The sequence below is a fragment of the Phoenix dactylifera genome, unplaced genomic scaffold (genome assembly GCF_009389715.1).
Source record: "Phoenix dactylifera cultivar Barhee BC4 unplaced genomic scaffold, palm_55x_up_171113_PBpolish2nd_filt_p 000444F, whole genome shotgun sequence".
Classification (NCBI taxonomy): Eukaryota; Viridiplantae; Streptophyta; class Magnoliopsida; order Arecales; family Arecaceae; genus Phoenix; species Phoenix dactylifera.
Window position 1 is genome coordinate 249,238 of NW_024067877.1, and position 26,966 is coordinate 276,203.

The 26,966-nt window shown below is 40.8% G+C and overlaps 1 protein-coding gene across 1 annotated transcript; it reads right to left on the reverse strand.

Moving 5' to 3' along the window:
* On the reverse strand, positions 1-25,948 carry LOC103696109 (GATA transcription factor 19-like). The gene is made up of 8 exons (XM_008777638.3): positions 25,623-25,948; positions 23,828-23,911; positions 23,625-23,740; positions 18,760-18,882; positions 18,472-18,577; positions 885-953; positions 699-787; positions 1-536 (listed from the first exon to the last, which is right to left on the reverse strand). The coding sequence occupies exons 1-8, from the start codon at positions 25,905-25,907 to the stop codon at positions 392-394; spliced, it is 1,017 nt and encodes a 338-aa protein (XP_008775860.2). The 5' UTR covers positions 25,908-25,948; the 3' UTR covers positions 1-391.
* Between the last annotated feature and the right edge of the window lie 1,018 nt (positions 25,949-26,966).

The window sequence follows — 26,966 nt, forward strand, 5'->3', positions numbered from 1 at the left end:
AAGCAAACCAAAATGTATTAAAGATAAGCCATCTCAAAGCGTTGGTTAACAAGTACAGGCCCATTGTTCTCACATCATTCTACATCTATGGATACAAACAAGATGTCTAGGTGTCAGCCTTACAAAAACCATCCACAACCGTTCAAGTTAGATTACTGCACTTCTTAAAAGGAACAATGTCTCAGAAGGTTTAACATGTAAGCAAATCGACTTCTTGAGCCCCGTTGTTCAAAACATTCAAAATATTGATCTAGACTCTCTGCAACACAACAGAGTTGAATATAACTTGTAACTTAGTGCTAAAATCATATGATTTGTTTATTTTTCAGGATCCTCAAGGATATCTAGAGTTCTAGAGATTTGCATCAAGTCCCAGCCAGTCATAGAGTTTTCAGTACGAACAGGTTAAGCATGGCACTCTTGTGAAGATGTTGATCATGTACGCTTGGACACCAGAAATTCTGCCATCTCCAATATCCTGTAAGTACAGATATTTTCTACAGATCGTGGAAGCCTCCCAATTATTTACTATCAACCTGTTTTAATATTTTTGTTAAAACACAAGTTCATGTCTTCAGTTCACACTGCATATCTGCCAGTATCCTTGCACTGTTCTCAACAAGGAAATCAAAAAGTAGATACAGCTGCAGTTTCGCATAAAATTAGTTTGTAGATATTTACGAGCTTCTAGCACTCACATCTCAGCGGAGGTCACAATTGAATCACGATTGTTTGATGGAAGAACTGCCTTCTTGTCATCCTTCATTTCTGATCCAATGTGTCCTACCTGTGCAAGAAAGAAACTTGTCAGTATGTCAGTGAATTTAACCATCTATATATACGCTGCTCTGTAGAATTTCCTGATATTGCTGCAAACAGCCCACCTTCTCATCTGGATTGGAAGGATTCTGGGTACTCATTTTGAAGGTTGTAGAGACACTCCTCAGAGTACCCTGCAGATGTCAAAAATCAAGTGAATGTCTCAGGTCACGACAGAAACAGACCAACTGTTAACTAAATACCAAATTTCAAAATAAAATTACCATTTTTGCAGACAGAATTACAAAATTTGAATATAATGTGGATCTTAGTAGTAGGTTGAATGAAAATGATTTAATCACAGCACAAAAAAATAAGTATTAAGGACTTCTTTTGTATTGTTGTTTTTTGTTTTTCTGTTTCTCTAGAATTATCAAATAACACGAGGAGATTGATGTTGCAGATAACATATGTACAAATCTTTTTGCTATTCTTTGCTTTTATTTTCACTTTTTCAAAAAACAACAAATCTTTGCTACCAAAAGCTCTAAATATGTTACAAACAATTCGAAAATAAGGGTTTCATTATACATGTTTTTCAGTCTAGTTCATTTCTTGTATCTCTGAAAACAAAAACAGAAAACATAAGCAATACCAACAGGCCCTAAATTAGTTCCATTCATAACCACCTTAATAACCATGCACGAAACCCATTAATTATCCAACTTATACTCTACCTAACTTGTCTGCCTTCCCTAATTATTTCTCTGTTTTTATTTGGAAAGTTAGGTCCAATCCCATCAGAACTGCAAATGTCCCTTTTTCAGCCATTCAAGATGCAGGGCTAATACATAGCCAGCAGGAAACATTTTCCTTTGAACAATAACAAGATACAGACTAAATGGAGAAGAATATTTGAGATATCAAATAAGCACCTTCCTCAGTCCTCAGTAAAACGTGTGATGGGATGACCAGGACACCATGGAGGTAGATTAAAGACTAAGAGGTCTTCGTACAGTCAATGTGTAGAAAAAATGAGACACCATAAGCGATCACAGTTCTTTCTTGGGCAGTAAAAAGTTATTCAGATGGAACACTCACAAAATCTGGATCAAATAGATCTTGTGCAACATGAGACCCTCCCTGAAAAGCACTTGTTGTTCCACTCCCCTCCAACACAAAAACCTCACAAGTTCTATACTAAAGCATTCAACACTGTAGTCCTACCTTCTTTGATTTACCTGCACATGAAATTAGAGGATTCTTCCAGACTCTCTGGTCACTACCATATATTCCAAGTCAAGAGGCACATCTTCGCTTGAAGCTAAAGATTTGCTGCTTCAATTGGCACTCTTTGGGCTGAACAAATTTATTAACATTTTTTCTCTTCTTCATACTATCCTTATTTGTTCGGAATTTAATCTCACTCACAGCAAAGTAAGAATTATATTCCCTCCTCCTTCCATCCACCACCTTGTGCAACTCTGTATAAATGCACATAAATGTCAAATCGGTTTTTCATGCAATTAGTGAAATCTCTTCCTTTAAGAAGCTTGACCATATCCGATTCTTCTAACCCAGTACTTCACCATAATCTATAACAGCATCCTTCACATAGCAATCTTCTTGACTGTGCTAAAATCTGTCAATGACAGGAGGTCAAGCTTTCAAAAGCTTTGCGGTGGGTGGTTCGTCGATATTCATGGTTTTCACTTTATTCTGCTGCATAGCAGAGAACATGGTTATCCACGGTGAGCAAGCACATTTCTTGCTGGACAAGATGAGTAGCCAGGGTTTAACTAATACTGTTTATTTCCCCTCTGTGGGTGAATATGTTTTTCTTTTTTTTTTTAATCAATAATCTTTTACTGTATGCTAATCACTAGGCTTGTTGCACCACAGGCGTGTACAGTAAAGCCAATCTAATCTCTGAGACTCTTCGTTCGCTATAGATATTCTAATCCATAGAAAACCCAACTACAAAGCATGCATACCCATAGAACCAACATGCTATCATTTGTTAATTTGTATCAAAATAATCTAAGCATATTTATTAGAACTGAACCAGACAATGACCCAAACAAGGAGGATAACTGATTCACTGGTCCAATCGTCAGTTCAACCAGTTAGACTAAAAGCATAAAAACTAAATTAAAATAGTTATATTTATAACTTATAAGTATATTTTGTTATGATAATAGGATAAGTTGGTAGCATGTTTTAATGGTTAAGATACTTAAGCATCTTACAGTAGGTCCAGGTTCAATTTAGATCTTCTACTGATTTTATGATGCTCTTCTTTTTAAATAAAATGACCCAAGTCTGGGGTCTCTGAAACCTGCCAGATTGGCTGAGACACCCTAAATCCAGTCAAGTTAGTCAGGCTTCGGATCAAATGCAGATCCGGTCTTTTAAGTGACCCAAACTGGACGAAGGCAGGGTTCATTGGGTTTTTCATCAGATTAGCCTGTCTGGTCAGCGTCTAATAACTATGCATCTTAAAACTGAAGGGGGCAAAAATGGTTTCTTCCACCTCTCTTCTTCATGCTTCAAGTCACTCTACAGTCATTTTGGATTTTCGGCAATGTCTTATCCTTCCCTCTTTTATTTCCTTTTCAATTCCTTTCTTCCACAAGTTTCCCACATGAAAGATATTTCACTTTGGGTTTTCTGGACCTTATATCATTCCATGCTCTTATTCCTCCCTTTCATTCCAAAAGCACCCCCTGGGATGAAAAATTAGTAAGTCCATATACATCACATTCCCAAGTATCATTTGAGCCCAATGCTTGTTCCTCTTATATCCAGGTGGATGGCAATTTCAGAATCCATAGTTCCACTCAAGGCACAGTCTTGACTGAAACCAATATCAGCAATGACTTACATTTAATAAACATTTTTCTGAAAAAATAATAACAATGTTCTGCTTTCCGGAAGTCTCCCTACCAATCAAACCTGAGATTAGCTCATGAAAAGAAAACAGTGTATTCCTATTTTATTTGGCCACCTAATTGCTTCATAGTACCCATGCCAGAGGGAATGCTATAATGATTTTCAGAATTTTAGGGACCTAGATATTCTAAATATAGAAGTCTATATCTGGTGGGGAGCATCCCCCTCGCCCTCCTTTGCTGCCTAAGTACTGATCTATAATCAATAAGCATCTAAAACAATCTTGTGGTAGTGTGATAGCACTACTTTGTTTTTACGCAAAGCTTTAATTTCTTTTATTCTCTATTTTTTTTTAGGAGTTTCATAGAGCTTGTGAAAAAGGAGAAAAGAAGAAAGAAATTCAAAAAAAAAAGGATGTAGCCATGGCTATATTATATATAATAAATAAGGGGTTATTGCTTGGTACAATAGTAAAATGTTTGGGCAGACAAGTGCAATGGTGTAAGTTCAAGTCTTGGAGCAGCCACTTTGGGTAAAAGAAATGCCATTGATTAGCATTGTCCCCAATTCACCCCTTCCAAGACCTCAGACTTTGGGATCGTAACTGGGTAACACACACACGCATACATACATACATGTATATGTATATATGTATATGCATGTACGTATATATAAACGTATGTATATGTATACGTATGTATATGTATGTATGTATGTATTTAAGTTTTCTTCCCATCCAACATGGTGCCCACTTTTCATTCCCTTCCTAATCCCAACCACGAATAACTAGTATGCCCTCACTCTCATATCCTTCTTTTCCATAAATCATCTCATGTTTAGTAACTATTTTTCGGAATTAATGTTGTAAAAATGGCTTCATGTTTATTAAATGTTTCTTGAAGTTCTTCTCAAAAAAATAGCTTTACTTAGGTCTTATTTTTGCTTTTGGGAAACTTTCTTTATTTCTTTTTTGTGTCTTTGTGGATGCATTTGGAAACTATGATTTCCTAAGAAAGTTGTGATCAATACATCTCATGTGTGTCTATTATGTTAATTAAATTATAGAAATTTGTTTGAAAAGGTGACCTCAACAAAATAACATCCATTGGTTACAATAATTATTTGCTATCTGATGTTCTATTCTTCTTAATGGACTAATAGAGCAGGCGGTAACATGCTGAGTTGATTACGAGAAACTATTTAAGTGATATAAGCAACCAATTTAGTCATTTAAACTGCTAAAATTTTTATTAGGAAATATTCAAAGATCTTTAGTTGTTCACAATGCCCCTTCTCGAAGAAATTGCCGGTCCTGCAACTGTGCATGGACTTAGATGCAAGAATTGGATTCAAACACCAAGGCAAGTCTAAAACTTGAGAAAAGGAAAAAAAGATATACAATTCAACAAATGGTATTATTCATTTTCTAATAAAATTTCAAAACAAAAACATGGAAGATTTTTGGTCAAGGTGTTTCAATAAACATTTTTTGTACAGACACCAGCCCGAGATCTTCGATAAGGCACGTGTATAGTCGCAGACATAGGAGGGCAGCCCACCCGGTGACACTTTGGCTGGGTGATGGATTATGAGTGAAAGAGCTTATTTGTTGGGTATTTGGGTATTTTCCTCTGTGGAGGTATTTTGGGGATTTTCTCTTTCCATGTTGCCTATATAAAGGCTAGTAGGGCTTGTTAACATGTTGGTTGTTGAATGAAAGAAATTTTCTCCTATATTGTCTTTGTTGGTGGATTCCAACACCCCGTTGGTGGATTCCGTGGATTAGTTCTATTTTGAATATTGTGCTGCATCAACTTTAGTATCAGAGCCTCTGGCTTTGCCTCTATTGCCAAAGCCCTAGATCTCTTTTCTCTTCCCTCTCTCTCGGTTCTCACACAAAGAACAATAAAAAAAAAAGAAAACCACTTGTGCTTCTCCCTGTTCTTGATAACACCCACACGTCCCCTGTTCCTTCCACCAGTCACAATGACAACATTTCCAACATCAAAAAAACCCTTGCGCCAGTGATGGGGACATCAAAGCTGATCATCCGCCCGTCTAGTCCACCATTTTTATTTTGATTCTATTTTTATTTTATTTTTGGGCTTGTTTACATTTTTTATTGTTATAGGGCTTTATTTGTATTATTTAGGGCTTTATTGGAAATTATTTTTGTGTAAAGGGTTGTGTGTTAATTTTCTTGTTTGGGCCCTATATATAGGGGACCCTCATTGTGGTTAGGGTTTAATGAAATAAATTAAAAATTTCTTTCCCCACGTCTCTTTTCCTCTCTCTCTTCCCTCTCCTTCCCTTCTTCCTTTCCCCTTCCTCTCTTCTTCTCCTCCTTTCTTCCTCCCTCTCTCCCCCGTTTTCTCTGATGTCGCCACAGCAGCCATCTCCCGTCTCAGTGCTGCATCAGCTTGGTATCAGAGCCCGTGCTTTGCCTCTGTGCCAAATCATCAGACCCTGGTATATGGCAGAGCAGCCTTCGATTCCACGTCCCTGGATGCCGCACGAGTTCTTCACTGTACCCATCGCGCCGCGAACGCCGAAGCATGTCGAAGGCCCACGCGCAACTCGCGTCGCCAAAAAGAGAGGGAGCATCACCTTCCTTCTCTCGTCTCTGCTCTCAAATCCACCGTAGCAGCCGCAGGCCACCACCACAGGAAAAGGAGTCCTCAGATCTGCTGTAGCAGTCACAGATCAACAGTGGCCACCGCTCTTAAGGAAGAGAGCCCATGACCACAAGCCGGAGTTGGTGACCGGTCGCCGGCTGCCACCACAGGCCACGGAGATTCGCCCGCAGCTGCCGGCACAAATTTCGGCGCGGCCTCCCGAAACTATCGGGAGGTTTAAAGTTGCTAACGGGTAAGATCCAGACCCGCTAGTTCTTTTTTTTGGTTAACCCGGATCCGTTCCGAAAGAAAAAAAAAGAAAAGAAAAAAAAGAAGGAAAAAAAATTTCCGCTCCCGCACGTGTTGAGCCGCACGTTAAAAAAACATAAGAGGAAGTACGTGACCTGCACATGCTGTCCAAAAAAAAACTGCTTGCCTCTTTCTTCTCGATGAAGAGAAACCCTACTGTTAGGGTTCCACCACTGCTGCCGCCGTCGACGCCCCGCCGTTGCGCCGCCTCTCCATCCTCCGACGCCGCTCGCAGCGTCGTCCCCTCCACGCCGCTCCACTGCCGCTTCCCCCTTGCCGCCAACCGCCCGCGATCCACCGCCTTCGCCAACACCTCCCTCGCCCCGCCATCCTCAACCGCCCCTCCCACGTTCGAACCGCCACTGCTCCTCCGCCGCCCATCACCATCCGCTGCCCTCTCCCCTTCTATTTTTCCCCTCCTCTCGACCGCCTTTCATCTGAGAAGCAAAACCCCAACCTTCCTCTAGGGCCGTCGCGCCCTCTTCCCCCACTCGTCAAGCCTTCCCCTCCCTTCATCGTCCCTTGGCCTCCCCTCTTTCCTCTCATCATTTTCCCCTGCAACCCTTTTTCAGCCACATCTCCCCAGCGATAGCACCTCCCACACCCCGTCAAGTTCCACCCCTTTTGTCTTCTGGGTCCAGGTCTCAAACCCAAACCCACAACCCCCATTCGCATCCCGGTAGCCCAACCCACACGCCAGCTTCCTTGAGCACGGCCCAAGCCCAAGCGGCCGCAGGTTCGGGACCGCGCGCCCGCTTCCTTGAGTGCGGCCCAAGCCCAAGCGGCCGCATGCCTTTTCTCAAGCCCAAGCCAGCATATTGCTCTGGCCATTCCAAGAGCCCGAGAGCTCCACCTTGCCACAAATCCGGGTCCACAGCTCCAGCTAGCTCTCTGCACTGCGCCCGTCATCCTCTTCGCGTTCGAGACTCCACAACGGACGCTTCCAATTGACTGCATCCACAACGGGTAACAGGTTCTTCCTTCTTTAGGGCTTGTTTATCTAATTATATTCTAATTCTCTATATGATAGCCCCATTTTGAAAATTTACTTTGCTGTCAAACTTCAAAACCTAAAACATCTACTACCAAACGCATCCTATTTATCATCTAAATCTAGATGTTAAATTAGCACACCCTAGCGACAGGACGTTTCTCAACATCCTTCGATCATATTACTTTAGGATTAGAATTACTGTAATACGTGCTTGCAACCTAACTTCTTATAGTGATTAATTTCATACATTAATTCTGAAGTAATTGAAGTATAAATCGATAATATTTAATTGTAAGTTACTTTTGTGAAAGTTTGTTGATTTCTGAATTTATAATAGGTTGTATTAGTAGGTTGTTTTGCATCACATTTGGTCAGTTAGGTTTTATTAGTAACATTCCATTTCACATCATCAACTAGCGTTGTCATTGCATGCCAATCTGTAGCGGTAGGGAGTACCACTTCATTCAACCTAAAGCTCCCTTAGCTACCATGGATTCCGAAGCTCTACAAGTTCTTATGGAATAGTTCACTGCTATGCGAGCTGAAAATGAAAAATTCAAACGAGAGGTCCATGCGCTAGTGCAACACATTAGGACCCCCGAACTGCAAACCCCAATCGTAGCTCGACCTGAATTCGGTTTGGCCGCACCACCTGCAGGCCTTCCCCATCCTCCTAGAAACTAATAGCCTTCCGATTACCAGCACGATCTCGATGAAAGGCTACTGCGAACCGTAAGAGTAGATGCCCCTACCTTTGCTGGTCAACTAGAGCCAACTGTGTATCTTGATTGGAGAGCAGGCATGGACAACTATTTTGAGTGGTATGAGATGTCCAATAATCGCAAGGTGCAATTTGCTAAGATGAAGCTTATTGGGCAAGCTCACTGGTACTAGCATAATGTCGAACATATGCGTGAGATACAAAGGCTTCCTCGTATCACCATATGGAAGGATATGAAGAAAAAGTTGAATGAGAAGTATCTGCCATTTTCTTACCGACAATGTCTTATAGATAGGTGGCAGAAACTAACTCAAGGAACATCGACTGTCGCTGATTACATCGCACGATTTGAAGAGTTTCATATGAAGTGTGGTGTAATAGAAGAGGAGACTGTTACCCTCTCTAGGTTCCGGGCAGGACTCCGAGAGGAGATCCAGAAAGAACTTATCCTACGAGAGATTACCACTCTTAGCCAACCATACCAGTTGGCTCAAGATGTGGATAGTTTCTTACGGCCCCTTGTAGTGAGGCGTATCGACTCTTGACCCATGGCCTCAGGAGCCTGACCTAATCAAAATTATCTCCCGCAACCCATACCGCTTTCCAATCCTCCTAACCAGCCCGGTCCTAGCCAAGCACCGACTAGGGTATCCCCGATGCCTGTTCCAAACCCTTCAAATGATAAAGAAAAGGGCATATTAGGTCCCAACCCTCCTCAAAACCAAACCCAATGTTTTAGATATCAAAAGTTTGGCCATATAGCATCCCAATGTAATGCCAAAACCTACCTAATGACTGAACTAAAAGCTGCGACCCAAGAGAATGAGTATGTCGAAGAAGTCTATGAGCCAAACATCGAAGACTATGCAGAAGACTTTCAAGACGAACAGGCTAGATTAGAGCTTATCCAGACTGAACCACAAAAGGAGCTCACTGATCCAAATAACCAAAACCCTCGGCTTCATATGGTTAGATGCACCCTCGCCCAGACTAAAACTGAGCAAGATTGGCGTGGAACCTTCCTATTCTACACTCTCGTTAAGATCAATGGTAAAATGTGCAAAATCCTATTTGATAGCGGGAGTTGCATCAATGCCATTACGTCCGGTGTTGTCTCCCGCCTCGGCTTGAAATCTACCCATCCCAATCCGTATAAGGTAGCTTGGGTAGATAAGACATCCATTTCTGTGTCGAAAAGATGCCTCGTCCCGATTCAATTTCTATCTTATAAAGACGAAATCTGGTATGACTGCATTTCGATGGATGTAGGTCAAGTCATTCTGAGGAGACCTTGGCTATACGATATGGATATCACACTTCATGAACGTTCGAATTCGTGTAGCTTTATGTTCTAGGGTCGGAAAATTATACTGAACTCATTGCCTCCTAGAGAGCCCGCTCCTGAAAAGAAGAGTGCCACTTTGCAAAAAGATGAATCACTTCACATCATTACTTCAAAAGAGGTAATGAAGGATATCGAAAGCCAATCACCTATATTTGCCCTTGTGGCTAGAGTCATCAATGTGGAGTCGGACCTCGAGAATCCACCGGCAATAGTTTCCTTGCTGGAGGAGTTTCACTTTGTTTTCTCTAAGGATCTTCTGGATACACTTTCTTCGATGCGTGATATCCAGCACGCAATTGATCTCGTTTCTGGAGCATCCTTACCCAATCTTCCCCATCATAGGCTCAACCCAAACGAGCATAGTGAACTGAAACGTCAAGTTGACGAACTCCTCACACAAGGGTATGTTCGTGAGAGCCTGAGCCCCTGTGCTGTACCCGCACTCACCCCCAAGAAAGATGGTTCTTGGAGGATGTGCGTTGATAGCTGTGCCATCAATAAAATCAAGGTTAAGTATCCATTTTTCATCCTAGGCTGCACGACCTCTTAGATTTTATGTCTGGTGCTACGGTCTTTTTCAAGATCGACCTGAAGAGTGGATACCACCAGATTCGGATTCGTCCTGAGGATGAATAGAAAACTGCCTTTAAAACCAAAGATGGACTTTACGAATGGTTAGTTATGCCGTTTGGGTTAACAAATGCTCCCAGTACTTTTATGAAGGTGATGACAGATCTTTCGACCTTTCTTGAATAAATTTGTCGGTGTATATTTTGATGACATCCTCATATATAGTTAAACTCAATAGCTCCATCTCTCACACTTAAGGCAAGTTTGTGATGTCCTTAGGAGAGCTTTTTTGCAAATCCCAAGAAGTGTGCCTTCCTGACCGATCACGTCACTTTCTTAGGGTTCATAGTGTCTTCTAAAGGTGTTTCCGCTCATCCGGAGAAAGCGCGATAGTAGACTGGCCTGAGCCCAAGATCCTAGCGAAAGTACGTAGTTTTCATGGATTGGCTACTTCCTATCGCCGCTTCATTAGGAATTTTAGTTTGATAATGTCTTCCATTACGGATGCACGAAGAAAGGAGACTTTATCTGAACTAAATCGGCATCCCAAACATCTAATGAAATTAAGAAAAGGATGACCGAAGCTCCTATTTTGCGCCTTCCTGATTTCACAAAGATATTCAAGGTTGCATGTGATGCCTCTAACGTTGGCATAGGTGGCGTGTTAAGCCAAGAAGGTCACCTTGTCGCATTCTTTAGCGAAAAATTAAGCAACGGCAGGTTATGTTACTCCACCTATGATAAGAAATTCTATGCGGTAGTGCAAGCTTTGCGACATTGGCGACACTATTTGCTACCGCAAGAATTTGTATTGTATTCAGACCATGAGGCTTTAAAGCATCTCAACTCCTGAAAGAAACTGAACCATAGACATGGCCGATGGATCGAGTTTCTTCAAGCCTATACTTTTGTCTTGAAACATAAAGCTGAAGTTGAGAATAAAGCTGCTGATGCGCTCAGTCGACGGATCTTCCTCTTATCCGTGATAAGGGTTGAAGTAATTAGTTTTGAGAGGATCAAGGAACAATATACTACTTGTCCTGACTTTAGTAAAGTATACCTGACCCTACGAGATGGAGTAGAGAAAGAACAAAATGATTTATTCCTATATAGCGATTACCACTTTCGCTTCGACCGATTGTGCATCCCTTGAACCTCATAAGAGATTTTCTAGCATGGGAAATACATGTTAGACGACTCTCTAGACATTTCGGAAGAGACAACTATTGTTATGGTGGAGAGACGTTTTTTCTGGCCGAGTCTCAAGAGAGACATGGCCAAAATTATCGGTCAGTGCCGCACATATCATCTAGCCAAACAACGTAAACAGAACACTGGTCTTTACACTCCACTACCCGTTTCCGAGTATCCCTGGCCAGATATCAGTATGGATTTCGTGTTAGAGCTTCTACGTACTTCCACCAAACACGATTACATTTTTGTAGTTGTGGACTGATTTCTCAAGATGGCTCATTTTTTTTCCTATTCTAAGACTTATGATGCTTCTAGGATTGCAAAACTTTATTTTGACGAAGTCTTTAAACTCCATGGCCTCCCAAAATCTATTGTGCCCGATAGGGATGTAAAATTCATGAGTTACTTTTGAAAGACCCTTTAGCACATGATGGGCATCCAATTGAAATTTTCTTCTACCTATCACCCACAAACTGACGGCCAAACAGAAGTTAACCGTAGTCTAGAAAATCTTTTAAGATATCTGATAGGTGAGCAGCAAGGTTCGCCGTACCGGTACCGCACTAGTATAGGCGTACCGAGTGTCGGTACGGTACGGTACGCTCCGTACCGACCGTACCGATATACCGATACCGGTATCCATCGGTACGAGTACGGTACGCTCGGTACCGACCGGTACAACGAACCTTGGGTGAGCATGCTAGGACTTGGAATTTAGTGTTACCGACAGCTGAGTTTGCATATAATAGTTTGGTCAATATGTGCTTAGGCATGAGTCCCTTTGAAGTGGTGAATGGTTACAAACCTAGACAACTCATAGACCTGATTTTCATGTCTCATCAATATAAAGTCTCTGAGTCTGCACAATCATTTGCATCACATCTGCATTCATCGCATCAGAAAATCAGCAAACGTATTCACTCCAATAACTTAAAATATAAATCTCTTGCTGATTTGCACAGATGTTATAAAGAGTTGAATGTAGAAGATTACGTCATGGTGAAAATTAAACCTGAACGACTTCTTTCGGAAACGTTCAAAAAGTTGCAAGCTCATAGTGCGGAACCGTTCAAAGTCCTAAAGAAAATCAATTCGAATGCTTATGTTGTAGATCTTCCCAAAGACTATGGGATTAGTGCGGCATTTAATATTAAAAATTTAGTCCCATACAAAAAGACAACATTCATTCCTTCTGACCCCTTTGTTGATACACCCGCCTTTGTTGATCACCTTGACCCATTGCCTGCTGTTGAGCCTCCACGTCCAACATTTCATGCATGCAGAGAACACATAGAACATATATTAGATGAGTAGGTTATATCTACTAGGAGAGAAAGTTACCGGCGTTACATTATTCGGTGGAAAGGTCAACCCAAATCGGATGCGACGTGGATTTCGCGAGCTGAGTTGATGGGAACATCAGAGCTGGTCATCTGCTCGTCTAGTCCATTTTTATTTTGATTCTATTTTTGTTTTATTTTTGGGCTTGTTTACATTTTTTTTATTGTTCTAGGGCTTTATTTGTGTTATTTTGGGCTTTATTGAAAATTATTTTTGGGTAAGGGGTTGTGTTAATTTTCTTGTTTGGGCCCTATATATATAGGGGACCCTCATTGTGATTAGGGTTTAATGAAGTGAATTAAGAATTTCTTTCCCCACGTCTCTTCTCCTCCTTTCCTCTCCTTCCCTTCTTCTCCTTCTTTCCCCTTCCTCTCTTCTTCTCCTCCTTTCTTCCTCCCCTGTTTTCTCTAATCTATCGCCACAACAGCCCTCTCCCGTCTCGGTGCTGCATCAGCAAGATCCTTCCCACCCATTGTCGTACCTGGCCCACCATCGCCATCAGTCGCCACCAGCAACGCCCGAACCACCGGTGAACATCCTCGCCGCCCACCACCGCCCAGTGAAGGCCCGAGCCCGCCGTCGGAGGCGCCACATCCCCAAGAAAATGCCGCCGCCCGAGGTTCCCTGCCTGTTATCGCCGCCCGTGGGTGTCGTGGTCGACTGTCGCCTGTCGCTGCAAGCCCGTCAACGACACCGCCACCGACCACAATCACTGCCTCCTCCCGTCAGTCGGATCTAAGGGGAGGCTATGTCCGGGCCGGCTTCAACCAAATCCAAGGAGCGGCCCACCCTCGAGTGCCACCGTTGCCCGGATCTAGGAGGTTCTCCCGTCGAGGAGCTTCGATCGAGCCGCAACGCCATGCCCGCCAAATTTCCAGCCTCCATCATCTTCGTCGACGAGCCCAACCGAGAGGACGGTCGAGGTCTTCACATCGTCGCCGCAGGCCGCCATGTCCTCGTCGTCGCCACAAGCCGGGGTCGTCGCCGTGGAAGCCGCCGCCGCCTCCTTCCCCCTCTCGATCCCTTTTCGCGAAGAAGATGAAGAAACCCTAACGGGTCCACTTAATGGGTAAGTTCTGATCTGTTACCCTCCTCTTTTAGCCCGAATCCATCAGCACAAAAAAAAAACACATTATTCGCATGTGATTTGCAAAAAAAAGAGAGGGAGCACGTGATTCGCACGTGACCGAAAAAAAAGAAAAGGAGGTGGTCTCACGTGACCCATAAGTCACGTGCGTGCCACTGTGTTTCTTCTCCTGCTCCCGAGCCCTCGCACGCTCCCGAGCCCTTTCCTTCTCCTGCCGCCACCACCTCCTCCGCGGCCGCTGCCGCCTCCGGCCATTCAGGTCGGCTCTCCAGTGGTCGTCATTGTCCTCCTGTTTCTGAGAATCCATCTCGATCTCCGTCCTCCTCCCCACTTCGAAAAGCTCACATCTTTTCCCTTTCCTTCTCCCGAGCCCTTACCTTCTCCTCGCCACCCTCCGCCAAGGCTCCATCTCCCTCCGTCGCAGCCCCGCCTCCCCAACCTGCGGCCCTACTTGCACTCCCCACACTCTCCACCACTTCGCTCCTCCACCATTTTCCCTCCTCGCCACCATTGTTTTCTCCCCCGCGCCACCTTCTCTTCAATTTCCCCGCCGCCAGTCTACTCTCTCCTTTTTTGTCCGTGGGCCCATCAGGCCTGAGCCGCAACCCTGAAAGTCCACCATAAGATCAACCGAATTCTTTTGGTCCAGCCCACAAGTTGCTGAAAGCAGGTCCCCAAGCTTTGACAAGTCGACTCACCGCATTTTGGTCGTCACCCTCCACCAGGCCAGTGATGGGAGCATTCAGCCATTCTTGGTTCGTTGGAGAGGACGACCAAAGTCCGACTATACTTGGATCCCGCGCGAGGAGCTACAGCAGATCGACCCGGACTTGTTGGAGTGCTACCAGGGCTACACTGAGCCGCTTTCATCGAGGTCGACTTCTTTCCATCCGGAGAGAGTTGGTGCAGACACCACCAGATCTTTTGGAGCACCACCAGAGCCGCCCGCTGTCCCACTCGATGGGGTCAAGTTTCTCCCACCTCGAGAGAGTTGGTGCGGACACCAGCCCTAAATCTTCGATCAGGCACATGTATAGTCGCAGACACAGGAAGGCAGCCCACCCGGTGACACTTTGGCTGGGTGATGGATTGTGAGTGAGAGCTTATTTGTTGGGTATTTGGGTTTTTTTCTCTGTGGGGGTATTTTGGGGATTTGCTCTTTCCATGTTGCCTATGTAAAGGCTAGTAGGGCTTGTTAACATGTTGGTTGTTGAATGAAAAAAATTTCTCTTATATTGTCTTTGTTGGTGGATTCCAACACCCCGTTGGTGGATTCCGCGGGTTATTTTGAATATTATGCTGCATCAACTTTCCTTGTTTAAAATCCAAAAATAGGTTAAAGATAAAACAAAAGTCCATTCACATAGTTATTTTAAAATTGACATCCTTAACTAAGTACTAAAAACAATAAAGCCTTCTTCCAAAATCACTATGGTGGGATCCAACAACTTGTTAGGAAGGCCAACTATCTGCTGATCTCTAAAACTGACAACTATATAATATCATATGTCTATATTTCTAATATTACATTAAAACAAGTTGAGCATGATGTGTGGTAAAACCAAAAAAAATAGATTGGGAAGCAGGTGTAATAATAGAGGAGCTATAGGAGTTGCGGAAACTAAGAACAAAGTGATGAAAAATCGATTGAGATAGTATGAACCTATGCAACGAAGATATGAGGAGACAGCAACAAAGAGAGATGGCTCTAATTTGTGGAGAGAGATTGTAAGCAATGATATGAAGAAACTTAAAATAACATCAGAGCTAGCCTTAAATAAAAATACTTTGAAAATGAGAATCCATAAAACCATAATCCAAATAGTTAGGAAAATTCTGAATGGTTATGGTTATAGTTTTGGTCTAGAATTCTGGCTCTTATCCAATATGAAGATAAGTATTTGACATGTTCTACGGGGTGAATGTGAGAGTCCAAGTAACATAATCTAATTGGCACCTTTCTTGGATGAATTTGATTTAGCACCCCTACCCTAGAAGCACAGGCCTATCAAAGAACTCATATATTAGAACAACCCACTTCATAGAGTCGGCCGCTATGCTAGCATGGGGAACAACTACACCTTGGCCGAACCGACTCCCCAAGATTATATAGCAAACTAAACAAACATCAGCTCCTAAGGCCCCTTCAACTCAACCAAATCCATTGTCTTCTCCGAGGCCCCAAGACAACAAAGGAAGACCTCAACTTTTAGATCTACGTTACTCTTTTCTACTTTTCTTAGGTGAGAGAGGAATAGATGGCATGTTAAGGACAGCTCCATTGTCAAGACTTGTGTATTCCTTGCCCAAATTCATATTGTTCCTTTCTCCTGCTTGTCCTATCAACATTGCTCTAGCTTGTAGAGGACAAAATGGATTCATCACCATACCTTTAATGGTAAAATGATAATAACCCCATGGTCGCAGGCTTGCAATTTAGATATGTATTTGGCCTCTAGTCCTACTTGACCCAAAACTCTCTAGATCAACCTCTATATAGTCCGGCAAATTCACTGACACAAGTGCAAGCATACAATGATGTTCTTTTGGCTGTCTGCTTATCAAGATATAGAGGATTTCTGATGACGCTTGCTATCCTACCTAGCATTCTGTTTGTGTAGATGTAGTTCAATCTAGATGTTCTCACCTAGACTAGAATTACATCAAGAATGCTCTTCTTTAGCTCCAGCCATTGTCTCCAATTACTGATGACCATGGACCCATAAGGATGGACTACCTCTCAGAAAATCATCCAGATCATCTAACGTATTCAGAAATATGACACCCAGCCTCAAACCCCTGATCTTGATATCATATCATGCTGACCCTTAAATCCCTAATTTATCATGATGTAGTTCTAAATGTAATTAAACTAGTCCTCACCTTAATCTCCAATTCCTCTTGATGTATTTGTAAACGAAGTTAAACTAGTGCTCATTCCAGATGTATAGACTTCAGGACTGCAACATTCTGAATACCTTTCTTATCATCTCATCGTAAAGATGCTCTTCATGCATCTCAAAGAGATGGAAGAAAGAAGTCAATTATCATCTCCTAGAGTTTCACATGAATCTCTTGACTATAAAAATACTAGACCAGGGCAGAAAAGAATGCTCACCCACACATCTGGATACTTCTTGAGGATGCACTCTGCCTGCCCATCCCAGATACTGTGCACCAAAATATGTATCATAACGGGTGTGCTCATAAACCAAAGTACTTCCATTATTCAAGAATTAAGCTGGAGGATCCTTTTTGAATTTAAAGCCTACCAAACCTTACTTTGGGATCATTTTTTAATGGACATGTCTAACCATTAAATCATCCACTAAATGATACTTCTGCTAGAGAGTGTGTAATGACTCAGTCTTAAACGATATACATTCATCTTTGCAAATATGAGCTATGCCGTCAAATAAAATGAAAGGTAGTCATCATGATGATTGCTCTACATGTAATGATTAAAAGATTAGTGATGTTATGGGGGTTTTTGAAACCAAGTTGAATGGTAAACCATTGGAGACATCCTATAGAGAGTTCAAATCTCCATGGAGAACCCCATGTGGACGATAAAAAATAAAAAGTAATGTGCTAGAACAATATAAGTTGATCAAATAATGACATATCAGTGCTGACTTTGATACATAATTTAATGAAGTTAAAAAATGATAAAATATGATGATAATCACACAAGGCATCCTGAAGAGAGTTCAAATCTTCTTGGAGAACACCATGTGGATGATCACAAAGAGAAAGAGAAGTGCTACAACTAAGGTAAGGTGATCAAATAATGACACAATAGTGGCAGTTTTGATAGATAAGAAGTTAATGAAGTCAAACAAATGACAAAATATGATGATACCCAAAAAACAATAATACCAGTTAATAATCAAATGAAGAATAAAAAGGTTCCTATCCACAGTTTTAGTCAATCAAGAAACACCAAATGGAGGAATGAAGGATACATGCACCATCCACTTGTTCAAGGTCATTGATATATGATATAGTGCTCGCCTTTGCTGAGTTTGAAACAAATTTACTAGTAGAAATTTGTAAGTGTTTAATGATGATACTTTCAAAATTAGTTTTTAGTCAAAAAGTAGGCATACAAGCAAAGTCGGTTGTACCACTATACCGTATTGTACCATACCAATAAGGTACAAGTATCGTATCAATGAAGGTTCGTCGTTTCGATGTCGGACCCTATACCGATGACACACTAACATTGTATCAGTATGGAATCTTTTTGGCATAACAAATGTCGGTACACCTTCCGTACCAGGTACCGATACCGAACCAATATAGTACGGTATGCTCTATACCGTGCAGTTCGGACCAGTATGGCGAACCATGGTATCAATGTTCGCTAATCCATACCAATCTGAACTAAATGGAACCAACCCGTACCACCCGGTACGACATGGATTTAAGTGGTACCGTGGTTGAGAATCGGAAAAGGTATTAGAAGCCTGGCTCGATATAGGACATGTACTGTACCATTTCGAACCAGTAACATACTGGTATGGTTCTCGGTACCGATTTTGTATACCTTGCACAAAAGGCTACAATCAACCATGTGATGGAGGTAAAAGTCTTTAAATCAAGATAAAGCCATACTAATATTGACAAAAAATTTGCACAAACCTTGTTTGCCCACATTAATCCACAAGCATTGCAAAGAGACCTTGGACCAGCTGGTCCACGACGCATTGCTGGTGTCATTTTCTCACTAATGCCACAGTTTTGGCAACTGCAAAAACCACATAGACATTAAGCAGCAAACAAGAAGCAAGCAAGAAATCAAATAAAGCCATTAAATTCTTTCATGTGAAGTCACAAGGATTATTTTAGATTCTTTCATGTGAATTCACTAGGAGGAATATTATCAACAAGTAATCTTACAAGCCAGCAAAAACATGAGGAAAAACTTACTTCTTTGTTTCTCGAGGATTATCATCATAACTAAAGTTTTGAGCAGGATCACAACTTGAAGAGGCTGATGCCTCATCCTCAGGATTGGCCTTCCCAGCAAACTGCCCCTTCCGGCGCTTCATCCTGACAAGAACAATCTTACAAATGATAAATACAACATGGCCATGAAGGCAAAGATCAATAAAAGTCATTGAAAATTGTTAGTTTTGTAGCCTGTAACCTTGTGCCTTGTGAGTGTTGAACATTGTAGCATATTCTCTCTGCATTTTTTGCATCTGCTTTATGAATGCATTATGGAATGTTTGCATGAGTTCAATAATGCAAGAAAACACTTTTGGGAAGCTCCATTTTCAAGACTAATACAAGAGAGTGTCTGAACTGCTTTTAGATCTTAAAATGCAAGGATTTGGCACCCATGTTATATGACAAAGAGAGGATAGAACGATGGGGCCTTTCTGAAGATGATATCCAACTTGAAATATTATTTAAAATTTAGAAATTCCTCAGGGACCCTACTGAAAGAGACAGGATCCCTTACTATGTGGTTCCATCAGTCATGTCAGCTCACTGTGACAAGACCTGATCAGGTGATCTACGTCTATAACTCTGTAACATACATGCACCACAAAAGAAGATGTTACAGGCAAAGGGACCCAACAAAATTCTGGAATCTACATCAAATGAAGAAAGCCTCAAAGGCCTCCTTGCAAAGCCTTTTCTTATTTGTTTTGAGCAGTGGCTAGCTTGTCCTCCGTACATTATCATTGTAGCATGGAATCATCAAAACATCCTCTTCATCATCAAACCCACACCAGTGAGCTATTGCCTAATACACCAACAACTTAAACCTTGCTATGCACTAGAAATGTTTTCAGATTCCAAGGTTGTAACATGACATCCCTCAAGGAGCTTGAACCTGGCCACAACCTTCTCATTTTAAGCGAATAGCAAAGGTTTTTTATTCAAACATTACTTTTTCTCTGGACTGTAGACATTAAGACATACATAGCCTCTTCTCCCTCATGACCTTCAGGCCACCATTATCCTGATCTAAAACTAATTCAGTTCTTTCAAGTGGGTGGAATTCTCATCTTCAATTAGATAATTATTTTCCCATCATTAGCCAGTTTTTTGAGTTTTGACTTCTATGGATCCACATACCATTTTGTCGAAACCAGATGGCATACTGAACTTCAAGCTTTGTCACCCCAGACTTCCTAGGGTTTAGTTCGTCATTTGCCACCTTCAAGATGACATACTAATCTTATGTGCATAATCCTATCTAATTCAGATGTCAAAAGTGTTTCACACAGCATATATCTAGTTTCTGACATCGCTTCTTGACCCAAAATGTCTTTTGACTGCCATTGAGAGATTTATTTTGGGGATTTTGCAAAAGTAGGTTGGTTGTTTTTGCAAAAATCCCCATTATCTTTTACCATTCGACCCATATTATCTTGACTATCAATATTGTTAATTCATTGGTGGATCTACTTCTTTACATTCTTATGGCAAGGGTTGCAAATAGCTCGGCTCAACCCATGGCATGACCTCATTTTGACCAGTGAGTCCTGGACTGACTTGATTTTTAAACCCATGGGTCAGGTCTGGGTCAAGAAGAAGACCTATTTGACAAATCAGATTTAGTCTAGGTCATATCTTTCTTACATGAACCAAACCGGACCCAATCCATGGATTAACTAGGTCTAAAGTAGATCAAATAGAGCAAAAGGATTCGTGCAGCAGAGCCCAACTAGTTTGGATTAAGGCTTAGTTGAGCCGAGTAGAATAGTAGAAAAATGGAGTTTAATTAAATAAGATAAGGATATCAGATGGAGTCAAACCAAGAGCAAGTGAAATCATGGAAAAAGATTTCAGAACAAGAGTAATACTAAAGGATGAAGGATCCAAGAACTAAGATTTCTGAGAACAAGAATTCTTAAACTTAGATAGTAATTCGTGTGAAACCCACTTTACAACCTTTCTCGAAAAAAACAATTATATGGGAGTTCCTTAAGCAAATCAAAAGCACGTTCCAAAATAAAACAAAATGGAAGCTATTCTAACCATTGGAAACTCATATTTCCAGCTCTTTATTCTTTCATTAATTGAATCAATAAGAAAAAACCTTTATATGACTTCTACAAAACAAGCTACTATGTAACAATATTTCCGTTTTCATTTTTAAGTATCCATATTAGCCTTATGTGTCATATCTTTTTCCACAAAGAAACATAGAAAACATGATAATCATGGTTTAAACTTTAAAGTTCTACTGTTCCCCACCAAGTCATTTTAGAAGCACTCATTGAAAACACGAGCTTTGATTTAGACCTAATGGAGAATCAGCATGTCTCAAAGCAGACAATCCTAATTGCTATCATATGATTGATCACATAATGGCAATGTTGTTGGCATAAATCAATTACTTGGAAAAAGTTATCTAACTCCCACAATTTATTCAAATTAAGTGCAAAAATATCTTCGAAGAAAGTGTACCAATTTGAGCCGCTCAACATCTCCTCTACTGTATGGACCAAGGTCCGCCGATCCAATACCGGAAGTCGTATCGGCCAACAACAGGTTCAGTATGGTACGGATCTGGACCATGTTGTTTCGAGGCATATCGAAAATAGAGAGGGAGAGAGGGCGAAAAGGAGAGGGACAGGGAGGAGGAAGGAGACAGAGAGAGAGAGAGGGGGGCTTACTAGTGAATCTCCTCTAGGTGGCTCTTTCAGATTTAGCAAAGTGAGCGAACAATGAAGCGGCATCGAAAAAGAGCAAGTGACCAGACGAAGAAGTGGAGGGCCAAGGGCTCTCTTGAACCATTGCAAGTAGGGATGGGGGCTCTTGATCACGGCGCCGGGGGGGGGGGGGGGGGGGGGGGGGTTCGCGGGGGGATGTGCTCTCGAACCATCGAAAATATCAAACCAGGGGTAGGGGAGGGGTTTGATAATTGAAACTACCTGAACTGTTGAACCATCCTAACTTGGCGTCGATTTAGATAAGTTCAACAATCGCTAGTATGGACTATATCGCACTATTTCATAAATAAAAGTGCAAATTGGAGTGGACCAGTTCTACAATGGCCTATCTACAAGATTTGTTAGATCTAAAATTTTGATTCATATTTGAATTCAAACTGAAAATCTAAAATTTCAGAACAAATTGCAGAAAATCTGCTTGTAACGAACATAGAGATGCTCCAGAGATGAAGAACAAGTCTTTCCCGAGGTTACTCAGCCAAAAGTTGATAAAAAGAAATTAAAGTGGAAGAGGAACAAAGAAAAGTCTGAAACCTTATTACATCACTGCAATAATAATATTAATACACTTTTGTTTGTGTTTTAAAAATACAAGAAACACCCGACCTAATTCAAGGACAATAAGACTCCTAACAAATAATAATGGAACCCAGGACCTCACCCAAAAAGGCTACTAGAAGTTATTCATTTGGGTTTTTTGGCCCTATATAAGGACCTAAGATCTGCACAGTGCATAGCCAATGTGGAACTAAACATATACCTGCATGGGTCCTCATATACTCTCCACATTTATGCCCTAGATCAATTCAAATTCTACCAAAAGTACTACAAATCCAATCACAAGCACCGCGATCATCTCATAGTCAGTCCAAATGGGCCCATGTTGCAGTGTCCCCAATTCCACATAGGCCATGGACCAGATCTACTCTAATACTATTTGTAACAATCCAAAATCTCACCCAAAAAGGCTAGCTAGAAAGTGTTTTTTGTTTTTCTTGGTCTTGTATATAAGTACCCAACATCTACCTAGTGCATAGCCAACATAGGACTAAACACACTTTTGCATGGGTCCTTATACATATGGTAGAGAGTAAAAAAGAAAAAAAGAAGTGGATGGATGGCTTGGCATAACCTTCTGGCATCCTACTCCTTTCTTTCTTTCCTCTTCTATTACTTTTCCTTCTGTTCTTTTCTTTTTTTACACCACCTAAAAGGAACTAGGCATCCTCTCTAGTCCATATGGATTTTAGGAGAGCAGACTGCTTCCACCTCCCTTCTTTTCTTATCGTGGAGACCCAATAAAATGGTTAGACCCTCTCTTGCTGCATTGGATTGGCAAGTCATAGACATGTCAAAAATAAAACAAAAACAAAAAATAAAAATAAAAGGACTGCAGTGAGATCTAATCTCAATTTTCATTAAGCCAGACATCTAAAATAATCAAAAAAAATTTCTAAACACCTAAATTCAGACTCAGATCCAAAATAACTGAAAAAAAGGAAAGCTAACCAAAATCGCATTAAATCAACTTAGAAACCTATCACTCCGGAGGTTTTATTTGAGAGAACCACGTGTCTGTCCTTTCTCCTTTGCACTATTTCCTTTTTTCTGATTTTATAGGCTGCACCCACTCCCGTTGTGTGTGAGTCGCCGTTGTACCAAAAAAAAAAAAAAAATGCTCGACCTTCAAACTTAATTGCATCACAAACCATAAAATTACAAGCCATGTGAATCACTTTGTAGAATTCCTTAAAATTGGCCAAGATGACTTATTTTTATTCCCCAATTTTGCAGATCTTGTGTTCCTCTCACTAAGCAATAACCTTGGTTTCCTGACAGATTTCTTTAATGAGGTAACCATGCAAATAGGCATTCTTCACAACCAATTTGTATAGAGGCCAGATTAGATTAGTGAAAAATTGAAATAACAAACCTAATTTAGAAAGTTATATACTAGAAAAGCTATCATCATCCAAATTTATCTTTCCTAAGTACTCCTTTTCACTTCCACTTAAGGCATTGATAAGTCAGATAGTTTTCACAAAGAGATAGTTGAACATAGGAAAATACAGACTCCATGCAGCGAAACCCTGTGGATACCTGAGAGCTACCTCCTTGCGGACATTGTATCGAATTTTCTTATCAAAACATCTCTCCTTTCTCTTCTCTCTAAATCTAATCAGCGAAGCAATCCTCTTTGCTGGCATAGTTGTGTGCTGTCAAATATCATCCAAAACTGATTTAGAAATAGCAAATAAAGCCATAACAAGCAAAAGCATACAATTCAACCAGAACATTAGTACCCTATCATCCTGCAGAAAGGGTAGTGCCATGCCAGCTAGAACAGGCATTTCACATCCTCCCAATAGTAACAATACAGCTTGCACCTGCAGCATAAACATGTTACTCAAGAAGCATATCTTCAAAAAGTTGCAAGTAGAAGGTAGGCAGACTGCTGCTCAATGGCAGCAGACTTACGAAGCATTATTAATACACAAAATCATGCACAAACAAAATATTCCAAGCAATGTTCACCATATTGGAGCATACCATTCGGTACTGGGTGTCTCGTACCATAGAAGTACTAAACCAAGACTCAGTACGAGGGATGTACTGAGTCTCGTTACACCGAACCGACTTCCGTATCGAGTATTACTAACACTGTACTAACATGGTACCAATACAATGTATGGTACCAAGATGGCAAACCTTGGTTCCTTACTTTAGTTGCCTTATCATTTTAGAAAGTGGGCTCCAATTTTTGTTTTAGTTGTTAATTAGTAGTTCTAAACTGTTAAGGAAGAGCACCAGACAAAGAACTGAATGACTAATTAAATTACTTAATGATTTAGAAGTCAAAACTAAAAATATTAGAAAACTTACTGAGGTTTCCACGGTTCAAGAATAAAGCAAATTAGAGTCTGAAAAGGGTTGCAAACATTTAATGAAAGAGCTATCAAAATCATGGTTCTGTTAATCCATCCAGATAGAGTCATCATCATTCTAGCAGTTATTTGCTCAGTCAAGCCTTTGGCTGGATTAGAGTAAAATTGCGGTTGTTATACGAGTCACTTTTTTAACTGAAATAATGGATAATAACAGTAAAATAGTGGAGCATTGTAATGATGTCACTACTCATATGATTAATTTTTTTTTTCAACTAACCTAAAGATTTAAATTTAAAGCTATACTATCTATTCTACTAATAAAAGGAAACTTCCAAGCAGTCTGCTAAGGTGTCGTACATCACCATAAAACATTCATAGCACATATCAAATTTTAGATCTAATTTAAAGAATAGTGAAAAAGTAGAAAATCCATTACTATTGTAATACAGTAGCAGTCCAAACAGGAAAAGGGACAACCAACAACTTTTTGTCAGTGCCCATTGTGCATCCAAATAAAGTAGAAGGAACCTCTGGAACCATTACAGTGGTCTTTATTATGCTAATGGCTGTTATTAACAAGAATATAGATGGTGATTTTCACCCAACTTTGACTTGCTTGCAATTTTTCCCTTGTTTGTTTTATAGTTCCAAGCTTCCGAGAGTCCCAGGGTTAGTTCTATGTCTTTGTGACCCACAGATATTCCTTCTGTTGCCACTTCTTGCATGATAAAATGATGATTGTTTTGTTCAGCTGCTGCCCATCTCCTCCAAACAATACATGGAATCATAGTAATGCCATAGAAACACATAACTTTCTGGTGTTCATTTTGTGTGACCAACAAGGGAAACTTCTGAATCCACCTAGCATGCAGGGTCCAGTAGCATGTTAATTCACTACCATTTAGAGTCTAAATCTCCCTATCTTGACCAATACATGTAGTTCGTACTGTAAATAATATTTAGGAATGCATTTGAATGCAAATCCAGAAAACATTGCTTCTTTATTTCCCGTTAATTGCGTTAACCTTCATTATATTCATGTTGGAACTTGAAAAGTAAAAGCCACCCATTCCATTGGAACTACCAAACGCACCAACAATTTAATGCAGGACAAAAAAAAAGTAATTAACATATTTCCAACGATAAAATGTTTGCAAAAAATAAATATAAACCTAAATATTAAGTGAATAAGATGTGGAGGATTACGAACCTTTTCGGGTGAGACGGATTCGAAGACGTAGACCTCTCCTTGGTAGAGGAGCGTGAGCTGGTTCGAGGTGGGGCTCACCAGAGGCACCGCCGCATCGACGCCGTCGTCGTGATTCATGGGCAAGTCGGCCGCCGTGGTCGACATGGGCAAGTCGGCCGCCGCGGGCTTGTCGACCACGGCGGCCGTGCCGACGGGGATCTCCTGCTTCTCAAGCGCTGCTGTGTCGCTGGCCGGCGGTACATCCTGGCCGTCCGTTGGATGTGCCCTCTTATCGACCTCCGGCATCGTTAAGAGCGGCGGCAAAGAGGAGCCCAAAAAGAGTGGGGTGGGCGGGGGGGGGGGTGGGGGGTGCAGGGGACCCCTGCTGGCTGAGTGGTGACCGAATCACAGCCGTTTGTCTCGCCCGGATATAGACGATTACGATGATGATGATGTCCTCTGTCCCACTTCGAAGGCCTGATTTAGTTGATGGCCACGTGTGATGCGTTCGGCTCTTGATCTCTTCTGGGACCGAAAATGGTTAGGACGAAAGATGGATGTATCTATATTTATATCCATATATTTCAATGAATACTACTGCAGATATAAATATTAAATAAATATAAAAATTAATATTTATATTTATTTTAAAAGAATAGAAATAGAAATCGTAATTAAGAATATTTATATTTATTATAAACGGATATGGATCCAAATACAAATATAAATGAGATAATGTTTTAGATATTAATCAAATTTGAGCAAAATTTAATGATGAAAACTAACAATAATGATATGATCATAAAAGAATATTCAATTAAAAAATTATAATTTTAACAAATATTTATCAATAATAAAAACTAATAATTTTATAAAGGATTTACTACTCAAGATTGTTTGTCATCGAAGTAGACGGGATATATGGTGCCTCCAAGGCATCTCACGACTGTAGCCGGTTGCAATCGCCAAGTGGAAACTAGTTAATGGACAGGACCTTCGAAACTCTAGTTGTTCGAAAAGGACGAAAAAGAAAGAAGGATGAAATGGACGAACGAGAAGTTTGAGCCTTTCAGGCATGCCGGATGATTCAAAAAATTTTATTCGAATTAGGTATTTCGTATTTGGGTTACTATCTTAAGTGACGATCATCCGATATCTAGATTTTTTTTAAATTTAGGTTTAGTTAATCCTTTAATTGGTTTCCTAATTTAACTTAAGTTAAACTTCTTTTTTTTCACTTACTCTTGTTATACGGATATTTGGATCCAAATCCGAATCTGAAAAAATTATGTGTATCTGTATCTGTATTCGTATCCAAAAGATTTTTTTTTGGGTAAACCAGCTTCTCACTACATACGACGATGA